Below are 25,540 nucleotides of genomic sequence, written 5' to 3' on the forward strand. Positions count from 1 at the left end.
GCTTAAAGGCTGAATTAGTGATTCATGATAAAGGGTCATTAGAAAAAAAGACCTTTTAAATTTTGTAAGACTTCTCCAGATCCTTTATAAAGTATTTTAGAACAGCAGTTTTTTCTTTTCCCAAAAACATAGTGCAGACCATATGTTTTTTTAAAATACTCTGAGTAGTCATCACTTTTTGCTTATTAAATTTAAATGCCCCTGTTTTACATCTTAAGAAAAAAATTGTGTGGGGCTTGATTTTTTTGGGAGGTGGGGAGAGGGGAAGGCAGAGAACGTAATTTTATATGGGTTTTTTGGTGAGGTTTTTGTTTCTCTGTATGTTGCTGTTCTTTTAAATAATTAGCCAAGAAAGTCCTAAGTGTAGAAGATAGTCAAGTCACCTCTATTTCATCAACAGCACAGCAAGAAAACTCTGTTGTGCAGAAGGAATTTCAACATAAAAATTTAAAGAAATTAAGTCAAATCAAGACCACTGTTTCCATGGCAATGATAAAAGTGCTATACACATAAGCAAACTGCAATACAAGTGCATATGCCATTTTCCCTATAAATATTAAAGCATCATGGGACAGATCACTGGATACTGCAATATTCATATATATGTGAGGTGACAACTTAAATGGACACTTTCCTGCTTGTACCATCAGCAGAGCTGCAGAATGATGTAAATGAAAGGAGCATCAACCACCAACACTGCCTCAGGGATCCAGCAGCCAGTGCTAGAGTCCTCCATCACCTGGAGGCTGACAATACAGTGGGGATACAGAATAACAGGCTACCATCTTCTCACGTGTTGAAATAGTTGTATCAGGCTTTGAACGAATCAAGACAGCAGTTTTTGTTGGTGTTAGCTCAGTTACCTGACTAAGGTTGGCTGGCAAAGCACACCTAAATTGGAGAAAGTCTTTTTATCCAATAGCTCTTATGCTTGGGGTGGGGTGGGAAGAAGAGAAAAAAAACCCTACCACCCAAATCTATACTTCCCCACCTTTCAAAGTTTCATCCAAAAATGACAGCTAATTGGCCATTAAAATTCTACTTCACTAGCTACAAAACAGGAAATCTCTTCTGTGTATTACTTTACTCTTAAGAATGCATGTTAAAAATGTAGGGGCAATTTCAAGGTAGAAAACTAATGTAAAGTTGTTTTAGATTTGACTTTTCTCACATCAACAACTCTAACTGGACCTATGCATAGCATGCCACTGTCAGCAGAAAAGGAAATGTTTTGTTTTTCTGCTGAATCCAGGATACATTTTACAATTAAAAGGCATTACTTGGCCACTGCTCTACCTGAGAAAGAAGCACAGTTGCCCATCTCCTTACCCTCTTGAGGCCCCAAGAATAAAACCTCATTTTTTTCAATTTTTTTTTAATGCATAGCTAGCAGTATGCAGGGTATTCACACAACATTATTTCCCCAGAAATCCCTCCATGAATGGGTTAATGAAACAACAGTAATACATTTTTGAAAGCAACACAATTCTTGTCTTCCAGACTTTGGAAAAAGCTCAGGCTTCTGTCACACGAAGGAAAAAAGCTCAGCAGCTTGGGTTTTGGATAGATGAGTTTTCTAGTCATTGTGCAATTCCTGCATTTCTTATTCCTGACTCTGCATTAACCTATTTATTTCAACTGCCTGCATACAACACTGGACAGCCCTGCTCAATCACTGCCAGCCCTCTCACCTACTAATAGCTAAGCCTCCCATTATTCCAACATAAACACTTAGGCTTTGATGATACTATTTTTCATGGCACTTAATACCTTCAAAAGTGTCTCCTGTAATGAAACTCAACAGGTTCAACCACCATTTTATATAACAAACATCTTATAAAAGCTGATCTGTACCTTAAAGTGCCTTCTGATGGGTCCTGCATGTTCAAGGTGTCCTCTAATACGTCTGTGAGGGTAAGTGTCACTTGATTTTGAAGCATAGTAAGAATTCTAGTAGGAAAACAGTTAATATGTTATTAAGTTATTCAAGAAAAAAATTTACATTGTTCAGGTTATACTAACAAATACTGCAACACATTCAGTCTTGTACTGTTAGACACAATGACACTCTTTGAAGGGACAGGAGTAACTAGAGCTTTGGATCTGCAGTCCAGGCTGGCTGAAGGGACAGCAGAGCCCACAGAAGCTAAAGATGATACAGACCATCCTCCAGGAATGCCTTCCTCTTGGAGAGATCTAAGCAGCTGACAACACAATTAAGGTTCTCCATCTCTCCCTCCCAGAAGGGATGCCTCAACTTGCACATATCAAGTAGAGCAGAGAGGCTGATACAGCAGTCAGGGCTTGTGTCAGGAACAAGGGTGACAGGGTTGGTTCTCAGGAGCTCCTGGTCAGCAGATGGCCATCACCCCCTACTGTGTACCACAGACACACCTCCACAGCAAGCAATGTGTAGCACTTTGAGGTCCTTAGAAAGGACCTCAAAGTGCTACACATTGGATCTTTTAACTCCTTATTTCAAGGGAGCAATTGAGATTGCTTGCCTGCCACAAAAGCACCATTTCTAAAGCAAGTTACACAGACCTCTAGTATTGAAATTGTTGTGTCAACACAATGAACAGCTGTAATCAAACAGCTGTGGTTGCCTAAAACAGAGCACTCCCTCAGCCACTGACCTACCTGCACATTTTGGCTCTTTCCCAGCTTTCCCTAAGACAGCTACTTCTAGAGGATGTCATTTTCATCCATCACTGCATATGATCACCAATACTTACAGAAGCACTGGCATATACTTGCATATACTGAAGTCCTCTATGCAGACAGAACTAACATGCTAATGAACTCGAAGCAATTAAATAAATTTGTTTGTTTATGGTCCATTCTTGAATAAGCACAGAAGCATTCCAAAGCTGTTAAACTCTCCTTTAATAAAGGAAATTTCATCAGCTTGAAATACATTTTAAAAAGAACCTAAGAAGAGAACTCCCCTGAAATATTTCATCAATAATAATCTTTAATAATAAATGCAAATGTATGCTTTGCTGTTCCCAGAATTTCTGTCCTCTAACAACTACAAAACCTTTCTGGTAAAGCTGCTAATAACGGTGTGGGGAGAGAGAGGACTATAAATACAATGGAATGATGTTAGAATCCAAGATAACTTTTAACTAGGATTTAAGTTAGCTTTGTTTATTCTTTTTTAGACTATGTTATTGCCTACAACTCTTCAGCTTCTTACAATGCATTGACAAGAAAGAATTCAGAGAACAAAAAGAGTGGAAGAAAGATTTTATGGAGTGAGATCAAAATGGCTTTTGCAAGAAAAAGACAGGAACTTCCCAGTTCCCTTCTTATTCTAAGAAAATAAATACACTCCACAAAATCAAATTAACTTTCTACATACAACACAATTAAATCAGGAAGCTCCTAGCTGAAGTACACTCTTCCTTTAAGCTGGGAATCCAGCAAGATGAAAAAAAAAAAAAGTTTCCTATTATATTTCAAAAGAATCCTCTAAGAATTAAAATAAAGCTTGCCTTAATTAACTCTGGATACAGCCCTCCCCCTCCCCACCGTCCTTAAGACTAAAGTACATTCACAGAAATATTAACATTAAAACTACTTGATGCAAAGGTACAGTAAACCACTTTTTAGGAAGTTCTTAAACCAGAGACTTAAAAAAAAAAAAAAAAAAAAAAGAAAAAAAGGAGGAGGGGGAATACACATATATACTTGATCTGATTTTCTACTTCACTCTTCAGCCAGCCTCCTTTTGTCAGTAGGGTACAAGGCTAAATGGACAAATCCTACAATCAATCTTAGATACACACTTGTACCTTTCAGGCCTAAGTTTTTCTCAAGTTTAAGCTTAACCCCCAATTATTGAATATTAACATCACAAATATTATATTTTGATTACTTAACTTAGGTTTTTGATTTTTCTACTTGTCTGCAAACCAGCTTCTGAAAGGCTGACCATTAAGAGCCATTCTGTCTTTAGGATGCCTTGCTTTTTTAATACCTAAGCTTTCACACCTATTGTTGTTCCAAATGAATTACTCCTTACTGCAGCGCAGGACTTCCTAAAAGTTGCATGTTTGCAGTTCACTATTAAATATGAAAATGCAATCTTCTTGAATCTTCACCACATTTAGAAATAATTCAGTGTCTTTTTCAAACCAACCTCCTCTTTATTTGCAATTACAGTACTACTGTGGTGGGTATCCATAGCTCGGCTGGATACCAGGTACCCACCAAGCAGTTCTATCATTCCCCTCCTCAGCAGGGCTGGGAGGGAGAAAATAAAATTTTAAAAACCACATGAGTCAAGAAAAAGGCAGTTAAATAAAGCAAAAGCAAAGACTGCACATAGAAGCAAAGGAAAATGTAAGATTTCTTCTCCCCTTCCCACCAGCAGGCAATGTGCAGCCACTTCCCAGGGAGCTGGGTTTCAGTGCACAGTGGTTGCTCCAGAAGACAAATGTCACAACAACCAATTACCTCCCACACTCTCCTTCCTTTCTCTGAGCTTTTACTATTTCCTTCCTCTTGACTGAGCAGATGAGGTCATTTGGTCAGTTTGGGTCAGCTGTCCTGGCCATGTCCCCTCCCAAGCTCTTGCCCAGGCCCAGCCTGCTGGGTGTGTGGTGCAAAGTGGGAAAGGCACCTCTGCCGCAGCGGAGCCCTGCCTGCCGCAGCCCAGCACTGCTGTGCCACCAGCACCTTTCTGCACCAGAGCAGAGCACAGCACTGTGAGGGCTGCCATGGGAAAATGAACTCCCAATGCAGTTCCTTACTGAGCCATTGGCACTTGCTTTGGGAGACTTGAATCTTAGTCTTGAACAAGTAATGTTTTTTACCATTAAAAACTTGCGTTCCTTTCCACTGAAGGAGGCACTTTTGTATCTGCAAAGCAGCTACATTTGAGTTGACTACATGAAAGCTACTTTTGATGGATCTCAGAACAAAGTTTCAGGGCTCCTGGAACCCTCTCCATAACATATTAGTTACAGTGTATAAAGAATAACAACTTATGTTAGTCTCCTCCTTATTTTGCAGAAAAAAAAAAAAAAAAAAAAAAAAAAGTTTTGGAATTATACTGCACACATTAAAAAAGTTTTTCTGGTCCCACCAGTTCCCCAAGTTGAACAAGCACAACACCTGGAATTGATTACAATTCTTTAGAAGGAACTTTCCACAGGAGACAAATTTATTTCTACTGGACCTAATATTATTGTCTTGCCCATTTCAGTATTGAAGTACACTGCAGAAAGATAGCCTAAAGAATAATTGTCTGAAACCAGGTTTCAAAAATGCAATATTCAAGAGATGTGATATTCCATTGTTTAACATTTCATCCCCAGGAACATTTTCCAGATAATTCTTGTTAGTTCTGTGATTTGCTCCTCATTTTTATTTTAAATAAGTGCTTTTTATCATAATGAAGAAAAAAGAAACTGTTTCAGTAACAATACCACCTACACAGATTCAGGCCTTCCCTTTGTACCACTGACAACCAGAATGCAAGAGAGTATTCTTTTTCTCAAACTACTTAACATTAGCTCAGATTATCTGCTCAATAACAAGGCCTTCTATTTTATAATTTAGGTAATTACACTATTATGTGGAAGAAATGTGATATTAGACACAAACTTCTTTTATGAAAAGAAAAGGAGAGGTATCAAAGTTGTTTTACTTCAGATGTACTAATCTCTGCTTCAAAAAATACCTGAGGAAGTACTCTTGCACTAGAACCATGAAATTATGAGTAGTTTTATTGTTGAGCACAGACAGAAGATAAAATAGCCTCACTCAAAATTTAAAAGGGCAAGACATCACAAACTGTTAAATTTACATCAGCGTAGACAATGAAGCAAAATATTAATTATACATCAACAGTGCAGGAGCTACTATTTCTTAATTTAGGCTTACCAGATGAGGCCTCCCAATAAATTTCCTGAAAGGTGGCTTAATGAACCTCATAGGCTTTTGGAAACCATCAACTTGAGATGTTTGTAACTTTGAAAGACTGCAGCTTTGCTGGTTCCTGATGTGTGAGAGAGAGAGCGAGAACAATTAATATCTAAAGCCACAGCATATCAATGCCCTCTATTTTAAACAAGTTTATTCTAGCATCTGTATCACAAATGCAAAATGACAGCTTTTAAGTAAATTTTCCTAGGACAATCAACAAATTCCTAGTCCAAGCTCAAACTGCACAGAATTCCCCAGCAATGTGCATTATTCTCTCACCGATGGCAAAGGAGCCCGCTGAGCTCCCGGCTCCGCTCGGCGCTCAGCCCTGCCGCGGTCACTGCTGCCCTCTGCCGGCGGAAGCGCTTTCTGCGCCGCGCCCTTCACAGCCAGCTGCCCGCGCAGCTTGGGCTGAACCTGCCCTTCCATGGCATTCCCGATCCTACAGAAGCTCTAGATAAACACCTACATCCTCCCGTTTCAGCAAGCAGATGATTCTGGCTTTGGGCTTTTGCTTCCTTGTTTTTATTGTTTTGTGGTTTCTTTTTTTTACCAAGAATATTGTTAATACAGATGCATCCACAAACTTCTAAATAAAATATTCACCATGAAAAGTAACCACCAGAAGTCAGAATTTGTATTCTAAAAAACACACAGAAGCAGTTTTCATAGCTGCAAAACAAGTTAAGGAAAAAAAAAAAAGCAGCACACTTGATAAGCTCAGAGGCGCTGCCAACATCTCATGTGAGCTATTAAAGCCTCTCAACCTCAGGAAAATTCTACATATCACTCATGCCATTACTGCCCTCAGCCTGCATTCCCCTGACAGCAGAACCCCAGACAACAAACTCCAGGACATCCATACTTGGTAGGGAAATTTACACTTCTCAGAAAAGATAAGCAGGACAGTAACTGGGGAAGTGTGCTGGGGGAAATTAGGCAATTCCAGGGATTTTTTTTTTCCTCTACTTGTTAACCTTAAATTTTTTTTGTTTCAAGAACCTCAAATACAAGAAATTTCTTCTACAGCTTCTTAAGTCTGTTTTTCCAAATGTGTGTATTGCCGTTAGTTGCCATCACAGACTGCATTTGAAATGAACAAGGAACAGCACACACAGAACAATCTGCATAAGAAACTATGACTACTGTGTGGATACATTTTATTACACTCCGGAAATTCAATAAGCAACATTTCTATCAACAGTCCCTCTTCTAATCAACCACCTCACAACATCAAAAGTGAAACAGGATGACTGAGGTTAGCAAACACCTTTGGGGCAAAAACCTTTAACAAATCTGCTGGAGGAATCCACAGGAGTAGAACGCTATTCCAAAAATCTAAGTTCTCAAATTCTCCAAGAATCAGAAAAATTCCAATTACGTGCTGATATTCCACATTTTATTACCAAACCAGTAGGGGAACAAAACAATATATTCATCCTAGAATGCTTTTACAGAACTGCAAAATACCATGAGAATGTTGTTACGTGGCACATTGAGGAGTTTAAAACTCTTAAACTTTTTAAAACTAACTTTGTCCTCTCTTCTTATTCAGTGCTACAGTTTATGCTTGCTTTTCATTTTCACCCACTGCAGTTTAACCTCTTTCAAGGTAACACCTCATTACAGAGTAGTTTGCAATCCATGTCAGTTGGATTTCAGCCCCAGTCAAACTTATAAGGCCTAACTGTGGAAAAGAATCTCCACAAATGTGAATGTAACTGTGGAAGGGCCCTAAAATGAACAAATAAGGGAACTATAGGCTTGGGCCAACAAGATTATTTGCTCATTACCTTGGAGTTACACCATCTACATGAAACACTCTCTCATCTTCATTCTTCAATCTCTCTTTTCTTCTCCTTTCTATATCATACCGTAGATCATTTGGATCTTCTAACACTCTTACAATGTTCTAGTTAAAAGGAAGGGTTGAAGCCAAGTTAGCTGCCAAGAACTGAACACCAACCTGCTTCTGTCCTACAGGGGCAGCACCCTACACATAACCTGTTAATACAGTTCAGCTATCTGCACACAGGACAGGTTCACATCAACCCAAGGATCCGAAGTCTAAAGCAATAAAAAATGGTCCTAAGCAATTATCCTTCCTTGCACCATCTGCCTCTTGACAAGCTTCCAAACAACGGTGCACAGAGCACTGGAATTCTGCATGGAGTTGCCAAGGCAGAAATATTCATGTAATTTTCAGTAAATCTTAAGAAGTTCTACTATCCTTAATCAAAGAGAATCTTCTTGTACCTGTACTATAGAAAAGGAATGGTAACTAAATCATAGCAAGCAGAGCTTTAAAGGGGAAGATAGAAAATCTTATGACCCCAGATGAAAGCATGGGATAAAACAGCATTCTGAGGAATTATGTGGATTTTGAATAATTGTGACATTAGGGTAGAAGAAACGTTAAGGCTTCTTGTAACCTCAGAGGAAAACCAAGAACCACACATCAGTCAGGGACTCAGTATTTACATTATTTAAAAACAGACAGGGGTTCAAGCAGCAGGAATAATCACACTCCAGCTACTCAGGAAAACACATCTGCATTTCACTGCTCAGTGAACACAGTACCACAGACTGTGGTATCTGTAAATATGCTCAGGTGTGCATTTTTTCAAAATACTCAGACCTACTGCTGGTCTCCACAGCATGTAAAAATAACGATCCAATAGCAAGGGGAAAACATTCCTTATATGTATAATGTATCTATAATAACAACTCACTGCTTGCCAAAACAGTTAAGCAATCAAGGTACCTGGGGAGATTCAGATGGCACAGTTCGTTTGTTCTGAAGTTCTGCTAGAGACATGTCAATCCTCCTGGAACACAAAAATACTGCATAAAAACAAATGCCATCACTGTAAAAGCAAAAGCATTCTTGACCAGGCTACAGATTGTGTTAAAGATACAGGCAGGTAAAAATAATTAATAAAAACTTCACACTGTGTAAAGTCTACTGAAGATTAATCATCTTAATGCAAATAAATTAAGACCAAAAGTTCAACAATTACCTGTGAATTTCTGGATCCAGATGCATTTTCACTTCTTTTGTATTTGCACTTGATTTATCCTGAATTTTTGAGAACCGTTCATGCAGAGTTATGTCAGATGATGTAAAATAATTTGCTGTGAAGAGATATTAAATACAAGAACGTTATTTGTAGTATTTGAAATGCACAGTGGGAAAATCTATCTTTTAAAAGATTAACTCTTAAGGATACCATGACAACTCTATTGAAATAAAATTTCAAACTATTTCCACTTGCAGTTTAGTATTCACAAATGAAAGATTAGGCCAGCCCAACTTAGACAACCTTATTTGATAAGATTAAACTCAATTGTCAGCTCTACCATGGTAGTACTCAAATTACTTGAATCTATATATAAAGATATACAGATTCAACACTGATCATGATGCAGCTGCCCAAACACTAATCTGAAAATTTAAAGGAACTATATATAACTAGAGACCTGTGATTATAGCAAAGCTCCCTTATTCCTGGCATGTTTTCTAAACAAGCAGGTTTCTCTCTCATACTAGCATAAAATCATTTTGATCTTTAATCTCCACAATAATGCCTCAGTTATGGCCTGAGACCTTCCTGCAGCCATCCTCCACCCAACTACTTTAAATCCTCAGCCCACATTTTCCTTCAATACAAAAGGAAGCCAAAATACAAACAAAGTCAATGGCAAACACCTGAGAATTACAGGGACCTCATATCTAAACCACCGCTTTGGGTTTAGTAATCTACACTTGTAATGTGTGTGTGTGTGTATATATATATATAGATAATGTATATATCTGTGTGTATATATATATATATATAAAATATATATCTGTAACATATACATAAACATACATATACTCCAAATACTACAGCCACCTTTAACTTGATGAATAATTGTGATTATTTCCTGAGTAAATTCTTTTGATGGGTCGTTTTCAACATTTTGGGTTACAGATGCCATGTGCTCAAACACTGGATGAAAATTTTCTTTTTTTCTGCCAACAGCAACCAGATCATGGGACATCTGTCTCTCTGCAGTGTGACTAGAAGCAGTCCTAGAATAAAAAAAAAATATGTAGTTTACTTTAAAGGAAATATCTAAATCTGAAAACTTGAAATAGACAAGTAGAACCAAACAAATTAAGAAGTTCATTTATGAATAAATGGGATTAAAAGCAAAAATCTTATTTTGTTCCTTTTTTAAATTAAAAAACTAGTAAGGCCATAAGGAAGAAAATCTATAATTAAATATTAAGAGATAATTTCACTCTCAGGAATCTTTTTGTGAATTTTAAATTTAATTCAACTAGATTATCAAATCTAGATAAAAATTAGGATCTTGATAAACATCTTTAGAATAATTCTGAAAGGCAGTTATGCCTGTGTCTTGTTTATAAGGAGCTACCAGGCAATTTTCAAGAACAGTTCAGAGATAAGAAAAAGTCTCACATCTTTAGGAACTGAATCATCATGACAGCCTAGTGATACAGCAGTGAAACTGCTTCAGTAGCAGTGTGTGAACTCAAAAACATGCTTACCATCTTTTTGTAAATTTTTACTCACTCTAAGTAAGTTTACACCCCAAATGGTTGCACTGCTGCTCAAAAATTATTTTGACAAGAAAGCCAACACTTCAACAATCATATTGTTCTTGCTGCAAGGAAAATGCTTGTCATTCTAAAATATAAATTAAGGACTCTAAGAGCTCAGATAGAAGATTTTAGAATGAGGACTTTTAATTGTTCAGTCTGCAAAGTTATTATGTACCTGGCCACACTGTATTAGAAGTATACAATACTAGAATTCCATACAAAAATTGCATCAGAAATAGCCTCTAGCAGATGCCAGAAATCATCTATTTTCCCCTAGCAAACTGCAAATAAATGCATGCAAGAAGGAATCCAAGCAACCTCAGGTTTAGATATTTGAATTATCTACCTGCTCCCCAGATTTATAAATAAACTATTCTTATCAGCTGAGTCATTTCAAGTCAGGTGTTTCTTAAATGCCTAAATTTATATGAATATTACAAGTCATCAGCTTGTGTAAAATTAATGTTCTTATCTTTGAAAAAATAAAGTATTCAGCACTTTTGGCTGCAGAAGCAAACCATCTGTACATTAAATTAGCTGTGATCAATGCAGTAGTTTCTTTGGTCTGCAAACAACTACCATGTCCATTGTGCATGACCTTCAAAAACAGCAACAAGAGACTCCTAGATAGAGGAATCATCCTATGGGTTTGCAACAAAACCCAACAATTCTCCTTACATTATCATTCAGGAAGACAAATCCTCATCCTAGCCCAACTGTGGGCAATGGGCATTACTCCACCTCCCTCTTCTCAGTCTTCGCTATCAGCCCCTTACAGCAACCTGCCTTTGTAACTCTCCATTGCATTATATATTTTTTAAATAGTGCAAAGAGAAGTAAATTTATATAGATATTTTATTTGGGACAAGAGGCAAAATCCCTTTAAAATGAAGGCTGATCATTTTGGAAAGGAAGGTAATCTCTTGCAAAAGCCATTACTACCAATATAATACATTCTGGCCCGCAACAGCACGACAACAAGCCAGAACACCCTGCAAGAATCTATCAAAACCAAGTTGCTTGCTCTCTACCATGTATTTATCATCTAAATTTTATACTACTGTCTTCCATTGCAGCCAGCACTGGGAATGCTAAATACAAACACAAGTATTACATAGAAGACATTCGTAAGCAGACTCTACTGCTTTTTAGTTCTGATGCCTCAACAGGTTGCCACTTTGTTATAACAATAAATGACAACACAGAGATCTCTCATTTTTTGCAGTTTTACTGAACTTGAGATCTTTAACATCTGAATATGTGCTTGAGATTTAAGCATTTAAAGGTTAGCTGATTTTTAGAAAAGAGAAGGGAAGACAGTTTAAAAAAATACCACTGTAATTCAGATGAAAGCATAGGACTATGCTTATCTGCATTTGGTTTTGGTCTTTTGGGGGTTTTGTTTTTAAATAAAAATAACACATTGACTTATCATAACCAACTTCTAACTACAGGTTTGTATCATGCATATCTCCTCTTTCCACTTCCTACATCTCCATAAAATGTCATTTTTTTGTTGATTGGTTGAATTTGTTTATTTTAATAGAGGTTTAATAATAAACTTGCCCAGATAGGAAAGTTACCATTTTAGAAGAAATAAAACCAAAAAGGTACAATCATAGTTTGCCCTGGTTACCTCCTAAAGAAACCATGCCTCCCTCCAATATTCATGAACTGTAAAGAGACAGGAAGAAAGCAGAGGTGAAAGAAAACCAATACCTGTACTTTGTCACCATTTTCTTCATATCCACTTTGACTGTGAGATGTTCTCTCATACAGTTGGCCTCTGATATTTTCACATCTGAAACAGTATGACTTGCATCACGCTGGCTATTGGAGGAATCTACGTTTTTCCTCAATTCCCCGTCTTTTCTCACTCTTTCATTCAGTTTGTTTTTAAAAGACCTCAGCTCAACATCTGTTTTGGAAGAGTTAACACAAGCATTGCAGCCCTTCTTTGAACTGCATTTAACAGGTTCTTCAACATGCCGTTCTTCAGTCCGCCTGGCTCTACCCCCACTGCAGTAATCCAGCTCCTTGCTGTTCCTGGCACCCTTGGAAGAGCCATACTTCTGCTCTTCCTGCTTCACGTACTTCTGAGCTCTGTCACCTGCGAAAGGCTTCTCCCCGTCGGGATGCCGGCGCCGTTTGTGACTGTACTCGTAGGCTACCTTTGTGACAGACCCCACCACGTGCTCCCTCTCGGCCGACCGCTGGGACTGCGCAGCCGGGTATCTCTGCTCCTCCTTTTCTTGGCAGGGTGGAAAAGAACGTTCTTGCTTCCACTTGGAATTTCTCGCTACATCTCCACCGTCATACCTCTCCATTTCCTTAGCCCTTTTAGACGCGTGCCCATATTCTCTGTAATCGTGATCTTCAGGATACCTGTGTTGACATAAAGCAATTTACACTTGCACTAGAGAAGAAAGCGAGAACTTATATGTGCAGAATGTTGGACAGCAGAATGCGTGGCAAGTTAACCCATAATCCCTCGCGCCAAGGTACAGATGTGCAGGGGCTCTTAAGAGGGAAATATTATCCTCTCATACTCTAGCCAGCAATACGATTTACTTAAAAGACAAATACTTCACTACTACCAGTCGCCCATAATTAAACTACAAAGTGGCCAACGTGTTTCAAGGTGGATATCTTCAACTATAATGAAAATAGACCTTCACTTGAGGCTTTACACCACAATACCCAGGGTTTAATTATTTTATTCCTATACCTCTTCTGTAAAGAGCTCCTTGCCGTAAATTCATCAGAAACTCTTCTGGGTGACTGACCATACTTCTCTTCATGTAACCTCTGGTGCCTCAAGTCATCTTCATGCCATTTTCTTTCAAGTTTGCATGAAGGCCCTAATGGTCTATGAAAAGGTTTCATTCCTTTTTCATTTCCAGTGACTTTGTAGTGATCAAACATGTATCTGTCCTCCATTTTGTGCTGGTAAAATGGACGATCATGCTCTTTATAAGGTACTTCCGAGTATTTTGGTGGTAATTGGCATCTCCTATTGCTTTCAGTCCTTTCAGATGAATGTGTTCTGTAGGGCTTATGACTGTAAGCATCTTCCATGGGAATTCTTTTCAAGTTTGGGGAAGGTGACCTACGTTCATATATTCTCTGGTGGTTATTTCCATGAGGCGCAAACCTGGAATTGCCTTGTCCATACTTTTCATCTTCTGCTCTCCAAGGCATAGACTTTTTTGGGTCCTTACGAAAGCTTTTATATTCACAGTCATAATTAATATGAGCATGCCTTTGCCTATGGTGCTCTGGAGTCCTAAAAGCTGGAGATAGGGACCTAAAGCAAAAATAAAATCCACTTTGAGTAGTTCCATAAAATTAAATCAATTTCTTAATGAGAATATCTATTTCCTAAGGAAGTAGAGTTAGTACAAAATTTTAATCAGCTTGTGAAAAAATTAACACCAAGATATCGAAGTGGCATTTTTCTGGCTGAGTACCAGGCTTACTTTTACTCTGTTGAAAGTTTTCATAGTAAAACTACACACTGGAATTGCAGCAAGTCAATCATTTTATCTCTCTGAAGTGTTTTATTTAAAACTAAAAATAATTTCACATACATGAAGTTTCCACTACATTGAGAACAACTGTTATACATATTTTCACACTTCTCAAGCATTCCCTATGTTTCTTTTTCAGTGCAAAGAGAAAAACGGAAAGTAAAAAATAAGTGTATAAAGAAATTTAAAAGGGGAGGAAAATGCCTTTTCACATTTTCTTTGCATGCCAAAAGAACCTTAAAAACTGAAAGACTGAAACATTACAAAATATATTTAAATTGTCATACAGGTAGGCTTTTTCCTGAAGAAAAAAAAAAAAGTTTGAGAAAGAATTATCCAAAAGGCCAAAGCATCCATGTACATGTTCACACATGTATACACACACACTTCCACACTCACTGCAGCTTTTGCAATTAAAGATTCAATTGCATCACTCAGCTTTGCATTTTCACCTACAGTTATAAAAATGAGGGCAACCTGCTAGGAATTGTTAGCCAAAATCTCCTTAAAATAAAGAAAAAAAAGCAGGCTAGTAACGAGAACCAGAAATAATCGCAGACCTAACAGTCCTGCTAGTACTCAAGTATTCACTGCACACTCTTTACATGCTCTTTAATAAAAAACATCAAAAAACAGGTTGAAATAAGCTACTTCCTTTGTGCACATATTGCAAATGAACAGTTTGGAACAACTATTTCCTCCGTTTCTGCAAATGAGTTCAAACTAAGAACCACAGATGTTCCTAAAACCATAATGGCTGATTTCCAACAGCACCTACACTGTGGCTGCCATCCCACATTGGTCTGGTTAGGGCTTGCATTTTAATGGGAGCTGGGGCTGCCCTTACTCAAATGACATTCACAACTATCAATCTAGTGTGGACATAGGTAGGATTTCTCTTTTTAAAAACAAAAGAAACAAATAAAGAACCCCACACATTTTTCTGAGTTATCCAAACTCCCTTGGTCTTGGTCATCACAACTTAAGTCTGTTTTGAAGAGATACCCAAAACCAGCAGTAATTTCACATTCTCAAAAGCTTGAAATTGTGTTCCACCCTCCTGGTTTTAGCACCCCAAATTTGTATTGCAAGTCTTAAAAATGAGGGAGGTAATTGCCAGCATGAAGAAAGCTGGATGTTATCCTGGTGACAAATGTCAAAGACGTGCAACTAGGCTAATGTCCAAGGAGAAGAGCAATGACTCCCACATTTCCACATGTTTTCACTCGGTGTTATGCTGCATGGCATGTCTAACTGTGCTTAAGACCAGTTTACAAGTCAGCCCCAAACTTCAGAAAGTCCAAGGTGTTTGAACTAGGAAACTTTTTTTAAAGGAAAAAACAAAAAAACATACTTTTTTTTTTTTTACAGTTCCTCCCTGTAGGCCAAGAACCAAAAGAAAAGTGAGTTACAGACATTCAGTACACAAGGTGGTGCTTGAGAAAAAATGACTAGAAAAGTTAGCTAGTTTGGAGCTTGGATTTTATGCTTAAGGTAGTTGTAAATCCCAGAATACAAAAGGTGAACAATGTTCTTGGCAGACTGCAAAAACTGAACACTTCCAGCTTAAGAGAAATTGTAATTTAAAAAAATTACAGGTGTTCAGCTGTACAGTAAACTGCAAATTACAAAACACACTTTAGAAGTTGCAATTCTGCATGCTATTTTCTTACTTTAATGCAAGTTTTAGGTCCTAATTATAAATCCTTATATAGAGCTACATTTCAGAACACAAGCTGTAGATATTTACCTTGGTTTCCATCGTGGTGATCTTGATCTAGATCTTGTCATCTTCTCTCATGTGTTTATCAGTTTCTCAAAGCTGTAAAAATGATATAATTTACTAGTCTGATTACAAGTTGCAACAGGAAGTTTTTCAACAAGTGTAGCACTAGAAGCTTCAAAGTTAGGGTGAGGTGTATATTTTTAGGATGTTTTACTTAAAAGATAAACCTCTAATACCAATTTTAAGGCAAGCAACCTTTTCTTCTCTAGTTGCTGATCTTAAAACACAGTATATTTTCTTTATAAAGATATAAATATTTGATCATTGTTCCATTTTTCTCTCCATTTTGTAATGCTGTCTATTCAACCTGCTTTAAATGATAATAAACTCACAAGCAAGCTGCAGCAATGAAAAACATATTAGTATGTGCTGAATGCTGTAGATGATAGAGGGGACAAACAGGCAGCTTTAAAAATAAAGTTTATAAAGGAAAATGTTTTTGCATCAAGTTATATCCTTAGCTTCATATATACTGAACTTCAAATTTGTCATATACAACAAAATTTTTACATGGTTGCAGACTTCTTGTAAGATTTAACTACTCCATCAAATCCTAACTGCTAGGTCATCACATACTCCATCCAAATCAAATCAGGTACAGAAGATCACTTTTTTCATTGTTGCACTTCACCTGTTAATAACCCACTAACTAGACACACACCAAATATACAATGGATGCATTATGACCAAGTGCTGCTCCTGACTCCTGGAGGTAGCTCCCAGCAATCCTTCTCATAAAAGCTATGAAAGAATGAAAAAAAAAAAAACCCTAGGAACTTCATTTAAAAAGTGATGAAAGTATAGACAAACTCACCAGTAATGGACTGGTGAATAAGAATTAAATGATTGTTCATTATTTAGCAAACACAAAGGATTAAAGCAGAATGAAATTATTGGGTAACTGGTTAAAAACTGAAGTTTGGACCACATAACTATGCCTACAGATTTAGTTACCACAAAATGTCTTAAAGGGCAGAAATATAGATGCAAAAACAAATCTATCAACAGTCCTAAAGTTAATGAATAATCAACCATTTGAAACTGAAAGAATGCACCCAGGTCAATGCCAATCTATATATACTATGGTATTTTCTGTAACTTTTTGTACAAACACTCAGGGAGACAGAGAACTAGTCTGAGCTAGCAAAGTATGGTGTTTATGACACTCCCAGTGCTCAAATAATTCCTTTAACTAAATCCTTTGCCTAATGAACTGAAATTGAAAAGGGAGAAAAACATGCAAGCTTTAAGGCACTACCTGAAGTAGTGTGCACCCACCTGACTGACCCAGTGCCTCACACCCCTCAGTCACACTGGTTGCTCAAAGTATCACTCCTTGCTATACTTGACTTTTTGGTATGATTACCTCATGGCTGAAACAGTAGTAGCTTAAGAGAAGAATATACAGCATACTTCTGCTGCCTACTCCACAGACAGGCATTAGACAAGCCACCTCCTAAACTACAACTGCTCATCAAGTTGCACTGTAAGCTAATCAGACATTTATTTGCAAGATGCAGCATTAGCTTAATTCTGAAGAAAAACCTGTATAACTTATTTTTTTGCTCCAAAATCAATCTTTTCATGTAACAAAGCACAAGGTTGTAATTGTTGCAAGGGACAGTGAAGCAAAAAGAATACAACCCCAAAGTACCCCAAGGACAAGATAAAGCATTTGTTCTCTGAACTCTCAAATATGAAGTTATCACTGCCTCTTATAGCCTAAAGACATATATCTGAGGACTGCATAGCATGAATTAACTTCAGGCCCTTTGCTTACTTGAAGTCATACTAGTCAAAGTTAGATATGATGTTCCAATGACACTAGTCATTATTTTTCAAAGAAAAGTAATATTGTGATCAAAATAGTTTCCTATATTTCACCCATAAAAACACATCTCACAGAATAGTATTTCAGAAACAACAACAACAACAAAAAAACCCACAGTCCCTAGGTAACACATTTCAAAATGTGGCACATGTTCAACAAGCTTCAAAGATTCACTACAACCATCTCTTCTGGTAAACTTTTAGAAGTGACACTGTTTTTACATGCCAATCGAATTCTTTCTTTCTACCTTCCCTTCAATTCTGAACTTTATTCCTAATTTTCAAATGGGTATGTAAACACTAAAAAGACAAAAGTACCATTAAACTCCACCCAACCATCTGCACAGAACTTGATCTGCCAGACTGATAAAGCTAGAAACTGGGCAAACATAACGACCAATTCCTTACTCTTTCTGAAACTGGCTAAACAATCATACCTAAAAGCGTGAGAAAGACTGTGACAGCACATCCTAGATCTTGCCTTAGGATAAGGAGGACTGCTGTAATTTCCAATGATGACATTCCTTTTGTTTAGTGGAAAGAAGTGTTCATCTAACGCACCTCCTAAAAATGACCCACGCACTAGGATTTCCTCACAGAGAAACACACCACATGAACGCAGCAGACACTCCCCCCAAAACAAGACTCCCAGTGTAACACCAGCATTGCATATTAATCTATACAGAACTTGTAAACATTGCTAAATCCAGGTTTAAGTCACCTCAGCTAGACCAGCAATACGGTTCCATACCAAAAGCAAGTTTTTGGTAGGGTGGTATCAGGTAGCAAGCCTGTCTGTAGCAGAATTACTTGAATCAAGTGAAGGCCCTACAATTTCCAAGTAAGGCATGCAGGTGCTTCTGAAAAGATAGGTCATGACGGAGCAGAGGTGCCAGGACCTGGCTGCTCTGGGCTCTGAATTTCTCCAAAATGTTCTGCTGGACTTTGGGAGACACTGTCACTATGAAAACATGAAGTGTTGGAATGCATGAAATAGAAGCCTGAGTCCCTCAGAGAGAGAAAGGAATGCAGGGACTGAATTGGAACCTTTATAGAAACTGAAATATATTAAGCCATACAGGCATGAAGTAGGAGTGCAAGTTTTAGTTTTAAGTAAGCAGACATATATTTTAAGTGTCTTAAGAGACTGTGATAGGTAGTAACAAGCCCTAAAGCCTAGTTTAAAGTTCAGCAGTGATACCTTTCAAAGATTAACTTAGCTCCAGACATAATGAAAACACAGCAGAAAGTTGCTTACATTTCTAGACAGGACAGATAGAACTATGGGTAGACTTTGTGTAAGAACTGACTATTTTCGCATATTAGAATTAAGCTCAGATAGCTGTAGGAAGAATGTTTTAGAATTGTGTTTTTAGCTGAGTGGATGATTTATGAATAAAATCCCTCTGTATTGGTTGTGCAAAAAAAGGTGTGGTAGTAGCTTCTGATAGCTGCCCCTGCTCAGAACATCGGGACTCTATGCCAGAAAGCTTTTAACACAGACTTCAATATTCTGAATTCTTTACCTTCAGGCTGATGCATTCATGCAATAAACAACTTTACAACAATCAACAATTGCCCCTGTCTCTTTAAAGACCCAAGACCCACAGATAACTCGACAATGAAGAACTATTTTTTTAACTAAGCAGCATTATTAGGTTCAGAGTGCTGCTTGTGTTTGCTACATTACAATAAGTGACTCATTGGAAGAGTTATCAGTAACTCTGCTTAGATAGTTTTTAAATATTAATGGGACTCCCATCTTTTATTTTCTTTCCCTTGACTTTTGGAACTGGACTCAGACAACTTCCCTCTTGGGAGTAATGGCCTCAAGCCTGCTACCAGCTCTCCTTTAATTCCACCCTTGGGATATTAGTGTTTTGACAAGCACAAAATTCTTTTACAACCTGAAAGGAGTATCTTGAGACAAGTAAATCAAAAATGACCAGAAATTGTATGGGATGTGCCAACTTGAACATATGTTCTTCCAGAAAGGCTGTAGATTTTTTACAACTAGCTCTCCTGAACAGAACAATCTTCTATTTCTTTACTTTCTCCAGAATGAAACAAGAAATCACAAATGACTGCGATCATCTAGCTGCACAGAAGGGAACTGGAGCTCTTTCTAAAGCAAAGAGCCCCAAATTAGCAAGCTCCAAACAGCCAAAATCCTGCAGATAAGAGCACAGACTGAGTAGAAGCAGTTAACTCTGCTGGAGCAGACTATAAATGCGTGTTTTACATGACTTTTTGGTGCCTTCCATCATCACATGGAACAGATAATGGAAGAAACCTTATCCAGGATACACAAAGAGCAAACCAATACTAATAGTGCTCATCACCAGGGAGCTGCTCCTCAATGCCTTTCACCTACAGCGAAGAGGATGTCATCCCCCACCCCTTTTGGAGGAATTGCCTGTTCACCACCACACACCTTTCAGGGGACAGAGGGAAAACAGGTCTCATAGGCTGGGTCCCATGGCTGACAAGAAGGCTGACACTGACACTTGCTGTGAAAACTACCCACATCACTATTCTCTCTCTCACTAAACCCAAAAAAGATAAGAAGCAGTTCCAAGCTTTTCACTGACTGCCTTCTAGGTGAGGATCCATCAGAAGCTGCAAGAGACATGCCAAAGTCTGTATTGCTGCAGTGTCTGTCAAGAAAGAAAAACCAGGAATTGAGACTCAATACCAGGACAACTATGTCATTGAGAGAAATACAATCAAATTAAAAGCTCAGCTGCAATCCAGACTTCAAGTTGGATTTTTTGTTGTGATTTTTTTTTTAGGTCTGCAATACAGAAAGCGATTTACACCATCGTGAAATGAAAAGTATAGAATTGGTAACTTCTCCACTGTGTAGGTTATAAGAGTTGATTCAAAGGCTGTCCCATGCAGTGCCCATCCCACCCGCTATCCAACCAGAACACAAGCCTGGCATGTCCTTGCCCATTCATCTTTGAGGCAAATCTTATCACCCTCATCACCAAATCTTCAGGAAAAGGTATAAAAGCAGAGAAACATCTCCCAGCAAACCAGTCTTGATGCTTCCTCTCATCAATGCTTCCTAGACAGGCTTCAGTACCATCCCCTGTTAGCTCTGTCAGCACATGGAGGCGACTCCCATCTCAAGGCACACCACCTCAGGGAAGGACATGTGTAACAGCTTTGAAAGCTATGAGCTAGAAAAGCTAAGTCAAGTTTAAGTCAAGGGCACACAACCAGCTGAGACAAATGAAACTTGGCTGAGGGATTTCTAAACCATTCCCTCTTTTAGAAAACACAGCAGGTAACAGATCAATGCAGACGACTGAGAGCCAAATTTCCATCCTCAGTTCTCTCATAGGTCTCTGATATTCAACAATGGCTCTTTATGAGTACAGATCCTTTCTCCTGGGCTTATATGACTCTTGGAGCACCTTCCACCTCTCCATGGATATGCTTTGAATCTCCACAATATTTTGTGGCAGGTCTGAGGCGACTGCAGTCTCACAGCCTAAATCATTACCACCAACATCATGAGGGAAATAATCCTTGATATCCCCCCTCCACTTTTCATGCCATGCTATATTTCCAGATCTGGTCCACAGCACCTCCCCAGGCAGCTGTGGCAGAGCAGCTGGGAATGGAGGGCAGCAATGGCAGGAGGCAGCACCACACTCCTGCTGAATATGTCACCCCTCAAGGTGAGCAGCTCCGATGCTCCAGTTTCTCTGATGAGAGACTGGGCCTCTGCAGCAGCAGAAACACCCCTTCAACCTACCAAAACCACATGCACTGTGGCTCTAGAAGCTGTCCTCCTGCTCAGCTTTATCCTTGTTCTTTGGCACAAGCTGGGGAAGGCAGGCTTTTCACAGGTATCCCAATGCCAAGGACTGTTAACAGACAACCAGGGCCTCAAGCCAGTGAAGTGCCAGGCAGGGGCAGCATGTGGGGATTGCCCTCCTCTGAGATAAATAGACAGAGATAAAAAAATTATTGTTCCCTCTTACACTCACAGCAGGATGAAGACTTACTACAGAAAGTACAAGCCTAGCTGAAGCATATAGAATTTCTTAGTGGACCACCCAACAAATTTTAAGTAATTGCTTGAAACACAAAGAAAATATTCCCCCATGCCTGCATATTTGATCAAATGAATAAAAATAACTGAGTAGGTCTACAGAGCATATAACTTTTTAGTGAGATCTCATTTAAAATCGACCCATTTAATTACACTAATTAGCAGGCAAAGCCTCACCTTTGCAAAAGAACAGATTAGAATGCCAATTTAGAAAGACTGAGCAGGATAAATCCCTATCACATAATAAATAAGGTATTTCACTCTCAAACTATTTTTTTACACAAAAAAACCCCAACCCATAAACATATTAGTGAGTCATTTCTGTAACATGTTGAATTAGAGACCTTTAACACCTAGTACAGAACTTCAAACCTTACAGCACCATACCCAGCCACATCTGCTGACCAGTTTCAAAGGGGACACCAGAGGTGTGTTAAATCTGCTTGTGTCAGTCTTAGAGATACACCATAACAACTTCCTGCCTATGAAACCTCTCCAAAACATATAAACCATGATGGAAATCTCTGCTTTTTCACCTTGGCGTCACAAACTACCAGAAAACCAAAATAAAATAATTCTTTATTCAGAATCAGTGGTGCTGCAGAGCAGCATTGCCAGGAGGCTGGGAAGTCCAGGCAGCCTTCCCCAGTCACACCACAGAAATCCTTTGCTGGAAGACTCAGGCATGCTTCCTTCCTTCCCTGCAGACTGCAAGCACCTGCTGCCACCCAAGAGGAAAAGCAAACCTAACTGTGTGCAGCCACATCCCTCACCAGCTTGTCTGCAACACCAACCCAGCCTATGTTACCTCCTGAGAGGTGAACACCCACAAGCCAAGACTGCACCAAAATCAAGCCCATCTTGTCCCAGCACAGGCACATGGAGAGTTGGTTTGATGACTCTTACAAAAGCAGTGGCAGAAATACCAGTTCTTTTGCTGAAGGCAGATGTGGAGGAGTGCATGGACACTCAAGATAGACAGGGGTTTATCAGGATAACAGGGTGTGTCACAAAAGGAAGTTAATTAATTTCAGTTCACCTCATCAACACCAATATTAAAAAAAAGGAAAAATAAAATCCTCAAAGGGGAAGAGTCATCTGTGTCCTCTGCCCAGCCCTGTGTCAGGCTGGCACAACACGACATCCTTCACCAAAGATCCTTCCATGCCTTTTGCATATTTCTTCCCCTCCCTTGCTGGCATCCTCTTTCCCGTTCTTCCTCCAGCCATCCACACCCAGCAAGACTTTCACAGAAGATTCACTTTTCCTTGAGGTCCACAAACACACAAAGTAAGCAAGTAATTAAAAATCTCCCAGCAATTTGAGCAGCCTTTGTTTTAAACTCTTATAACGCATGAATCTGAACTATATTTATAACGACTTGAGGCATTTAAGAATGGCAGTAGAAATTAGGTGTTACTGTCCTAGGTGGAGTTGAGCCAAGTGAGGAGACTGCTATCATCAACTCCTTACGAGACATTACCGCCCACTCAGATGTGTATGAAAAAATTGTGCATAATCAACTAAATTACTTAAAGAAGTCTCAAAAACCCTCAGATTTGTTCAAACTGGCATTAATTCATCTTGCTTTGGCTTGACTCAGTCTAGAAAATACATTAAACTAAACCAAACACATACTGAAACTGAGCTATGACTGTTACACAAAATCTGTACCATTCTAAGTTTTTATAGAGACTTTAACTGAGTGTGACAAGATATAAATTACTGGAAACACGGACTGTTGGTATTTATGCCTTGCTCACCTCTAAGGTGTCCTTACAGTAACAGTGAGCAGCGACCTCAGCTCTGCGGTTGCTGCTGGCCCAGAAGGTTCACAGCAACACGGGTGTTCTGGAACAGTCACGACTCGGGGGCACGGCCGACAGCCCCGCGGCGACTCGGGCGTGTGCCCCTGCCCTACGCCTCGTCCCTGGCCCTCCCAAACCTCCTGAGGGCCCCCGCGCAGCGCACCGCGGCACACACGCTCCGTACAGACAGGCACACACGCGGGGCGAGGCGGCTCCGGGTGCCGCTGCTCCGGGCTACCCCGCCGTCAGCAGACCAGGACGGTGCAGCACAGTCCCCGCCGAGCTCCCATCCCCGCAGCTCCGCTGCCACCGGCCAGCAGCGCCCAGGCCAAAGCGGAGAGCGAGGGCGGCAACTACCACTCACCTCCCCGGGCCGGGCTGGGCCGGGCCGACCGCCGGCCCTCGGTGGGCGCGGCGGAGGGCGACGGAGCTCCGAGTACCCCGGCCCGCTCCTTCCCGGCGCGCAGGCGGCGCTGACGGGGACAATGACCGCGGCAGCCGGTCCCCCTGCCCGCGGCACCGGCACCGCCCCCGCCCCCTCGCCGGGCCTTACCAGGCCCCGCCGCGGCCGTGGTGCCGCCACCGGCCCAGCACTCACCGCCTGCGGCGCCGCTCCCGCCGCTCCTCCGGCCGCCGCCGCTCCGCCCCGAGCAGGTGCCCGGCGAGCCGGCGGGGCGGGTCCCGGCGCCCGCGCCGGCCGCGGCTGCTCCGCACGGGCGCGGCGGAGAGAAAGGGCGGGCGGGGGGCGGCCCGGAAGGGGAGGGGCGGCGGGGCCGGGCGGGGGCGGCTCCGGCACCGCCCACTGACCGCCCCTCTCACACTGGGGCCCCTTGCCCGGAGCCCCGCCGTGCTGCTCGGGGTGGGCCCTGGGCTGCTGGGTCCCGGCCGCGGTAGAGAGAGGACGGGGCGCACTGACCCTTTCCGGGTTTTGACTTCTGGACAGCCCCTCCCCTGGAATGCCCTGTGGAAAGCAGAGCCCCTGTGTGACGCGGGCAGCCAGGAGGGTCAGCCGTGTCCTGGGACACGTCAGGGACAGCATCGCCAGCCGGGAGAGGGAGGATCTGTCCTGCTCTGCTCTGCACAGAGGCGCCCTCACCTCGAGCGCTGGGGGCAGTTTTGGGCGCCACAGTATTAGAAGGATATAAAGCCATTAGAGAGTGTCCAGAGGAGGCCTACTAAGATGTCAAAGGGTCTAGAGGAGAAACTGAAAAGTGGCTAAAGGCACTTGGCTTGTTCAGCCTGGAGGAAACCTCGTTGTGATCTACAACTTCCTCATGAGAGGAAGTGGAGGGGCAGGCATTGATCTTTTCTCTCCAGTGTGGCAGGACATGAAGCTGTGTCAGGAGAGGGTTCGGTTGGATATCAGGAAAAGGTTCTTCACCCAGAGGGTGGTTGGGCGCTGGAACAGGCTCCCCAGGGAAGTGGTCACAGCACCAAGCCTGACAGAGATCAAGAAGCATGTGGACAGAGTTCAAGAAGCTCAGGCACATGGTGTGGTTGTTGGGGCTGGCCTGTGCAGGGCTGAGAGTTAGACTCAATTCTTCTGGCTCCCTTCTCACTGCTCCTCAGGCCCAAGGAGCAGCTGGCAGCTCCTGTGCAGGGCCAGCGGTGGCCAGAGTGGGGCAGGCCCCAAGGACCTGAGTTTCCTGGGCAGGTATCACTGGTCTTTCACTGATCTTGGCTGCACTGTAGTGGATCAGGCAGGAAAGCCTGGACCAAAGTGTCCCCGAGGCCAGACAGGTCTGCCCCTGCAGCTGCACCCACTGTGGTGCTGCTCCCAGCCTGCAGGTAAGGCAGCCATGGCTCCTTCATCCCAGGCTGCTGCTGCTGCGAGGGTCGAGGCACTTTGCAAGGTGTCAGATAGTGCTCTCCAAGACTTTTTGCAAGTTCCTGGAGTTCCCGTCAGAGCACGCACTAGAGGATGGCAGCACTCTCCTTGCCTGGGGTAGAATCAGTCCCAGTGGCATGAAGGCT

At 40.8% G+C, this 25,540-nt stretch overlaps 1 protein-coding gene across 2 annotated transcripts in view; it reads right to left on the bottom strand.

The window, feature by feature from the left end:
* BCLAF3 (BCLAF1 and THRAP3 family member 3) overlaps positions 1-24,311 on the bottom strand; it is a 33,110-nt gene extending 8,799 nt beyond the window's left edge. For both annotated transcript variants that reach the window (XM_030234385.2, XM_030234384.2), the window contains exons 1-10: positions 24,165-24,311; positions 15,827-15,898; positions 13,275-13,853; positions 12,266-12,931; positions 9,831-10,009; positions 8,955-9,069; positions 8,699-8,762; positions 7,728-7,846; positions 5,893-6,007; positions 1,855-1,950 (exon numbers count right to left, since the gene is read on the bottom strand). In XM_030234385.2, the coding sequence (XP_030090245.2) occupies positions 1,855-1,950; positions 5,893-6,007; positions 7,728-7,846; positions 8,699-8,762; positions 8,955-9,069; positions 9,831-10,009; positions 12,266-12,931; positions 13,275-13,853; positions 15,827-15,867 (1,974 nt within the window). In that variant the 5' untranslated portion in view covers positions 15,868-15,898; positions 24,165-24,311. The remainder of the gene's footprint in view (positions 1-1,854; positions 1,951-5,892; positions 6,008-7,727; positions 7,847-8,698; positions 8,763-8,954; positions 9,070-9,830; positions 10,010-12,265; positions 12,932-13,274; positions 13,854-15,826; positions 15,899-24,164) is intronic.
* Between the last annotated feature and the right edge of the window lie 1,229 nt (positions 24,312-25,540).

This window comes from Serinus canaria, chromosome 1 (assembly GCF_022539315.1).
Source record: "Serinus canaria isolate serCan28SL12 chromosome 1, serCan2020, whole genome shotgun sequence".
Lineage (NCBI taxonomy): Eukaryota > Metazoa > Chordata > Aves > Passeriformes > Fringillidae > Serinus > Serinus canaria.